The sequence below is a fragment of the Hyposmocoma kahamanoa genome, unplaced genomic scaffold (assembly GCF_003589595.1).
Source record: "Hyposmocoma kahamanoa isolate Upper Pololo Valley unplaced genomic scaffold, ASM358959v1 230, whole genome shotgun sequence".
Classification (NCBI taxonomy): domain Eukaryota; kingdom Metazoa; phylum Arthropoda; class Insecta; order Lepidoptera; family Cosmopterigidae; genus Hyposmocoma; species Hyposmocoma kahamanoa.
Genome location: NW_020653749.1, coordinates 750,868 through 758,144, shown reverse-complemented (window position 1 = coordinate 758,144; position 7,277 = coordinate 750,868). Strand labels below are relative to the sequence as shown.

The window sequence follows — 7,277 nt, the reverse complement described above, 5'->3', positions numbered from 1 at the left end:
TCCGTCATTATTTAAATTGTTATTATTGTTATTGTTATTATAAATTTCGCTATTGCCATTTCCGTCCATGTTGTTATTGTTATTATTATTGTTGTGTACTTCAAAGCCTTGCCGAAGTTCCTTATCATTTTCATATACACTTTCCCTTAAATTGTTGTTATTATTATTGTTGTTATAAGCTAGACTGTTACTATATCCGCCATTGAAGTTGTTATTGTTGTTATTGTTGTTATAAATTTGGCTGTTGCCATTTCCATCCATATTATTGTTATTATTGTTATTATTGTGGATTTCTACACCTTGCCGAAGTTCCATTTTATTTTCATCTTCGTCATGTTCTTTACTATTTTCATTATCTTGAATATTATTACCATCATTCTGTTCAGTCATATTAGCATAGTGTATCATAATATAATGTAAACCTTCTCTTAAATAGTTAAGGTTATTATTATTATTGTTGTTGTTATAAATTTTGTTATGGCCATTTCCGTCCATGTTGTTATTATTATTATTATTGTTGTGTATTTCAGCGCCATGTCGAAGTTCCTTATTATTTTTTTGTAAACCCTCTCTTAAATTGTTGTTATTATTATTGTTATTATAAATTTGACTGTTCCCATTACCATGGTTGTAATTGTTGTTATTGTTATTATTGGGTGCAGCGCCTTGTCGAAGTCCTTTCTCATTTTCGTATAACCCTTCACGTAAATTATTGTTATTATTGTTGTTGTTGTTCATTATCCTGGTTCCGCCATAATCGTCATTGTTGAAATTATTATTGTTGTTGTTGTTGTTATAAATTTGACTGTAACCATTTTCAAGATTATTGTTGTTATTGTTATTATTGTAAATTTCAGCGCCTTGCCGAAGTTGGACTTTATTATCGTCATTATTAGGTTGATCTGTATTAGTGTCATTAGCATCCGTGCTCTTAGTTTCATTTTTAGTATCATCTTTATTATCGGCATCTTTATTATCGGCATCTTTACTATCGGCATCTTTATTATCGGCATCTTTATGTTCATCCAACTTAGTAACTTTGCTATCTTCCTCATTATTATTCTCGCTGTTATTACTACTACGTTCTACTGCGTTTTTAAGTTTTTTCTTTTCAGTACTACTATCATCACTAGCACTACTAAGCTCGCCAGGTAATAAGGGAGTTAATAATACTGGATCAATTTCACCAAGATCCAAATTAAGACGTTGTACCTCTTTTTTATCACTTTTTGTGTTATCAGTACGTCCAAATAAATTAAGTATATTTTGTGACGATATTGTGCCTTTTAACCAACCATCGATATTGCTATCAATATCTGATTGTGGTAACACAACTAAATCACCATAATCGAGGTCTTCATTTTCAGGTTTGATTTCCTGAAGAATTTCTGGTTCATTTATTATGTGATTATTGTTATAACCTGGTAAAATAAAAACATGGGTATGATCTTCACTTGCTTCAAAACCTTTGGTACGTTGTCTTTTTATGTTTTGACTGTGTTCATCTAATGGGACCTGAATTTTACCATTCGGTAGTATAAACACATGAGATACAATATCATTTTTGCCCAGTGGTTTCAAGTTTCGGGCTTTTGGAATGGTCGTCAAATGTGCACCTCCACCGACTTCAAATCTAGTTACGGCTGGCAATATTACATTTCCACCACCTTCCATGGCCGATACGATTGGTAGTCGTGCATTTCCACCAACTTCCACGGCCGATGTGGATGGTAACTGTGCATGTCCACTAGCTTCTAATTTACCACTAACTTTTCCTAGGGCTTTGCCAAGACTTTGAAGATTTGGCAAGTCTACTGATATATTTTCTTTATAAGATGCACCGTGCTTATTAAGAGAAATACCTTTGTCCAGGTGGAATCCTAAGGTACGAGTTTGTGCGTTGTGTTTACTATGTACGGAAATTGGTCCTGGCTTTTTGTCAGTTCCAAATCCCCAGGTGGGCAGTCCTTCCTCTAGCCGTTTAGGCTGTGATTTTTTTACTTGTATAAGTCCAATATATTCTACATTTTTATCTCGTACAGAGCTAGCACTTTCCGTTTTTGGAGTTATAACAACGTATTCTTGAGATTCATAATCTTCTGATTGAAATTTTGGTTTTTCATCGGGTTTGTGATGAATTTCTTCTTCGTGACGGCTTTGTGTAGTCTCATTGTAAACTTCTTGTAAATGTTCCTTACCCTTTTCGTGCAAAGTAGAAACTGTGTTTTTGACTTTCGATATAATTACTTGGTGTGATTTTGGACTGATACGACGAATCGTAGATTTGTGTTTCTGCAAAATAATTAACAGCATTGTTATTGGAACGCTGAAGTAAGTGAACATAATTAACAGAAATATGTTGTCTCTACATACTGAGGTCGTAAAGCTTCAAAGTTCTTGTTATTTGAATAATTTATCAATGATCCTAATGGTCTTATATTTGAGTAGCAGTAAAGCTCCTTGTGAAAGAGTTCATCTAGGGAAATTCTGCCACCTTGCCTATTTCTGCTGCCAAGCAGTGACGTCAGCATTACTGTGTTCCGGTTTTGAAGGGTAAGGGTGCTGGTTCAATTACAGGCACATGGGCCTTGTCAATTTATGTTCAGGGTGACGGCCGCAGTGGCAGTGCTCCTCAGATTTTTGCGATTTAAAGCTCTGAGTGGCACTGCAACTGTTATGGACAGGTGTGTAGCTTACCATTAGGCACGCGACTTGTTCGTCCCGTCACTTGATATTACAAAAAAAGATCATTTCATTAGGGTTATCCTCCTAAATTACTCATAAAACTTAATTAAGTCCCTTGATTGTAATGATTAATATGATGATAAACAAGTAATTATTAAACTTACACTTTTTGTTACTGTTTGCTTCACGCGCCCTTTTTCAATTTCCTTATTATCGCCCTGAAAAAATATCGTAGAGTAGTTATATCGTACACAAGGTTACACAGTATTGTTGTAAACTAAGTTTCGTTAAGTTCACTAGAGGCAGGCCAGAATGTGAACCACTGTAATATGCCTAACTGGAACTGGAATCGTGAGGAGCTTAGATTAGATAATCTAAGCTCCTCACGATTCCAGTTCCAGTTAGGCTGCTTCTGCAGCGCAGAATAATCAGTTTTTAGTGGTAAAGATTAATACCGTGATGTAACTTGCATGTTGGAGAGGGTACAACACTACGAAGTTGTATGAAGTTCTGAACACGCATTAGATCGGTGTGATAGATTATGAACAATACACTGTCCTTAGAGAAGACCGAACACTGCATTGCGATGGTTGATTTAGTGCATACTTACATTGCCCTCATTGCCCAAATTTTTGACAGTAATTTTGTAGCGCTGTTTTTTGGCTGGGGCTTCGATAGCCTTCTTTACGATAGCGTTATCATTTTCAAATTCTTTTTCTATAATGTTACGGATGACGTTCAAAGTACCCTCTTCGATTCCGAGGCTTCGCTTGGCATTTTTGTTTTCATTAGCTGCTTGGATATCCTGTAACGTAAAATATTAAACAATTACACTATTTATTTCGTCGATGTGAGTTCCTGGTACGGTACCCGAATAAATTAAAGAAAAATTACTTTTTCGTCCACAAGCTCGGAAAGGCTTTCTTTGTCATTAAAACCGCCGCTAAAAAGCGTGTTTCGCACGCTATCGTGGAAAAGGTTTTTGAACTTGGAACTTGATGATGGACCGTGGTGCGCCTAACTTTTTCTTTCGATGAAAAAAAAGATAATTAAACATTCAACTACTCGAATTCTCGTACACTACTTATTTATGCAATATACATCCATTGGTACCTACATTTCATTCTTATTGATGTTGACATTAAATTGACAATAACTAACTGTGTTTATTAAATTATTTTAATTCGTCGAAGAACTAAAACAATTTCAATAAACACTTAATCACACCAAATAAAAGTATGAAGTAAGTAAGAATAAAAATGTATGAGGTGTAAATTCAGAACGCATGCGAAGATAAACTTTTCTTTTGATTAATAAAGCTGATATTTTATAGTTCAACTATTTTCCTTTTATCTACCATTTTCCTCGCTATAGAGAGGTGAAAAGTGTGTTACGCTCGGCAGCAAAGTTGTATTGCGTCTCGTGCTTTGAAACCCTCGCTGCGCTCAGGCTTCTATTTTAGCTTCCTATGCTGGCTCAGGTTTTAATACAAGCTCTCGCGTCAAACAACTTTGCAGCCTTGCATAACAAATAAATATGTTAACTTGGTACTGCCAGGACACTTGCAAAGGGCCTCAAAGCTCATACGACAACTATGTGAAATGAAGAAATTTTTCTCTTTAACGGATGAGTCTCTTATTATTCTACCCCGATGCAAAAAAAGAGATGGAAGCTTTTGTTTGTATATCAAGCATCGTGGCTCCAAAAAGGATGGATTGATTTCTGATGTCGGTATTTTTATGGTTTTAATCGGGATGGTTATTATGGCTCTTTTATTAGTTATTGTAGGGATCTCGCCCATGTAGTAAAATAAATATTTTATTGCCACTTGTCCTATCGACTTGAATATTTGTGATACTTTGTAAATCCGATGACAATGTAATAATTTGGTAGCCTTGAACAAACGCTGTACGTGCAGACTATCTTCAATATTGACAAGTATAGTTTGTAGTCAGTAGAGCTCCTTTTGGAAGAGTTCGTTCAAGAAAGTGCTACCTATTTCTGCAGCCAAGCAGTCAAGTGAGCATTACTGTGTTTCGGTTTTGAAGGGTAAGGGTGCTGATGAATTTACAGGGACATGGCCTTGTCAACTTATGTCTCAGGGTGACAGGCCAGGTGACAATCCAGAATTTATTATTTCTTTTTAAATTTGAAACTGCGACCAATCAAGATTTTGTAGTGTTTTCAATTAAGAGTGTGTGAGTTTTGGCGACATCAGTGCCTATAATAGTCGAGGGTTAAGGCAATTCCATTGTTTTTTTTTCTTCCGTGAAGTTACTAAATCGCGGCGGAACCAAACAGGCAGCCACGGGCGAGTCTTCCCACAGCGCGTTTGCGCGAAACGCGCGCCATGAAAAACGAAGGACGGGTCATGGGAAGCCGCCTTTATGCGTTTCAATTACCCTTGAGGTGACCACGGTAACGAACACAACGAAAGCGGAGTTAACTTTTGAAGTCGGTTCTTTTAAATTATAAATTCTCATTTTAGGAGACTTTAACCACGTGTTGCAAAAACGGCATACAGAAACAGTAAATGCATTTTTTTTCCATTAATTATTAAATCTATAATAAAATTTCATTACAAATAATTTTTTATCTATGAATTCATGTTTTGATGCACGTTTTATTTGAATATAGGTAATAAAAGGAATAATGTTAATGAAATAAATTAATAATTGTTTATGGAACATCCTAATTATTATGTGCGAAGAGTATCGACCTTAGTTCCATTAATCGAAGTAGAGTTAACCCATTGGAAGGGAAAATATAGAAGGAAAAGTCTTTTCGGCAACCTAAATACTATTTTGGCTTTTAGATGCAGTAATTAATGAAGAAGAGAAGGTATATCATAATTATTATGTGCGAAGGCTAAGCGAAATTCGACGTGTCTGCTACAGAAAAGATGAGAATGGTCTTGTACACGACAAGAACTTTGTCGGATCTAGCCACGAAAACATTTCGTGTCTGTTGCAGACGAGAAAATTATGAGTATGTACACGATACGAATGCTTTCGGACAGACGTGTGTAGGATAAAAGGTCTCAGTGCATTATGAGTCCTCCAGGTAACTGTCGTTTTACTAACCACTGTGGGAAGAAATATGTTGTTGTATATTTTGACTATTAAGAGGGAGCAGAGGAAAAATTCCTAATCTTCGATTTGATTTTAGAGGGGTATATCCACTTTAAAGTTAAAAATAAAATATTGTATGAGTAACTATACGATATATTCAAGCATAGACATTAATCAGAAACATAAAACAATAAAGTTTCCTCGATAGATAAAAATCACGAAATGACCTCTAATTTTCACATTTTTTCGATTCATCCTCGAAATGCTATAGGTTGTTAGGACAAAAATTAGATAATTAATTATATTTATGCATGATCGACAACTGTCACTACGGATCTTTTTTTAATCCCTTTAGTTTTAGAGTTATTCCGCTAAAATGAATTTGGTACTTTTAATGCGCAAAATTCAACGTCTCCTGTCGCATGTCACGCGAACTTCAGGCATATATTTGTTTCACAAATTTGGGCGGAGCCAACGTCAAAACTTTTTTGGCATGAGAGCTCTTAAGCAACTCCCGTCCACGCGTATAAACCTTCTTCGTTTACTGACAATGTACCTCACCCCGCCCCTGTATGGGGCAGAGCGCGTCGTGTCGGGGGTAGAAAAGACTTTTTTCTTGTCCGGCGCCGAGGCAGTGTACACAGTTCGTGTGTAGAAACGACACGAATTCTTGCATAGACCCGGCGACTTTACTTAACGGGAACACGCGCCCTACCGATGTTAAGTCCATCAAGAGAACTAGAGTTAAACAATTGGAAGGAAAAATATAAACACTATTTTGGCTCTGCATTGCCACAATTAATCAGGAAAAAATGTGTTCACAACAGTAATAAACGGACATATGTCCACATAATGAAAATGGGTCATTCGTATTAGCATATCTCATGTTGTTTCCACTTCGGTTTAAAAGACTCCACCCACAATTCCGCTTCGCTTCTATTATAGGAATCTACATATTGCATTATACTTATAAAGTTTAAATTTCAAAATATCGTACAACAGTTTGCAATACACGCACCAGAAACTAGAAATAAAGAGCAAATCATACTCACATCTAAACACGTTATCAAATAGTAAATACAAAAAACACAAACCACCTCCGCCCTCATTATATAGGTACGAATTACAGAAACTATGTACCTACTTCTTTCTTATATACTGCGGTTATTGCTTTTATATACGGGATGTGATTTCGACGTAGGCACAATGTTACTAACCTTATTTGTTATAATACTTTGAATGAATAAATGAATGAACGAATGAAATATTCTTTATTGCACGTTAAAATTACAACGACAACACATAATGTAAGTATCACAGAGTAAGCCAATGTACAACAGGCGGCCTTATTGCTAAGTAGCAATTTCTTCCAAACAAGAGTTGGAAAGGGAGGTGCAGCTAAAGAATATCTTGTAATGAAAGCGTCTTTATAAGCGAATATTTTGTAGGATAATAAAATAAATTATAAAAAGTAGTAATAATAAATAAAATAACAGACGACGATTATACCACAAAGCAAAA

The 7,277-nt window shown here is 35.6% G+C and overlaps 1 protein-coding gene across 1 annotated transcript in view; it reads right to left on the bottom strand.

Annotated features, from left to right (window-relative positions):
• Positions 1 to 3,792, bottom strand: part of LOC113228383 (probable cyclin-dependent serine/threonine-protein kinase DDB_G0292550) — a 5,450-nt gene extending 1,658 nt beyond the window's left edge. Inside the window, exons 1-4 of the mRNA XM_026461660.1 lie at positions 3,787 to 3,792; positions 3,296 to 3,490; positions 2,850 to 2,903; positions 100 to 2,292 (exon numbers count right to left, since the gene is read on the bottom strand). Of these exons, the coding sequence (XP_026317445.1) occupies positions 100 to 2,292; positions 2,850 to 2,903; positions 3,296 to 3,490; positions 3,787 to 3,792 (2,448 nt within the window). The remainder of the gene's footprint in view (positions 1 to 99; positions 2,293 to 2,849; positions 2,904 to 3,295; positions 3,491 to 3,786) is intronic.
• Positions 3,793 to 7,277: the final 3,485 nt, after the last annotated feature.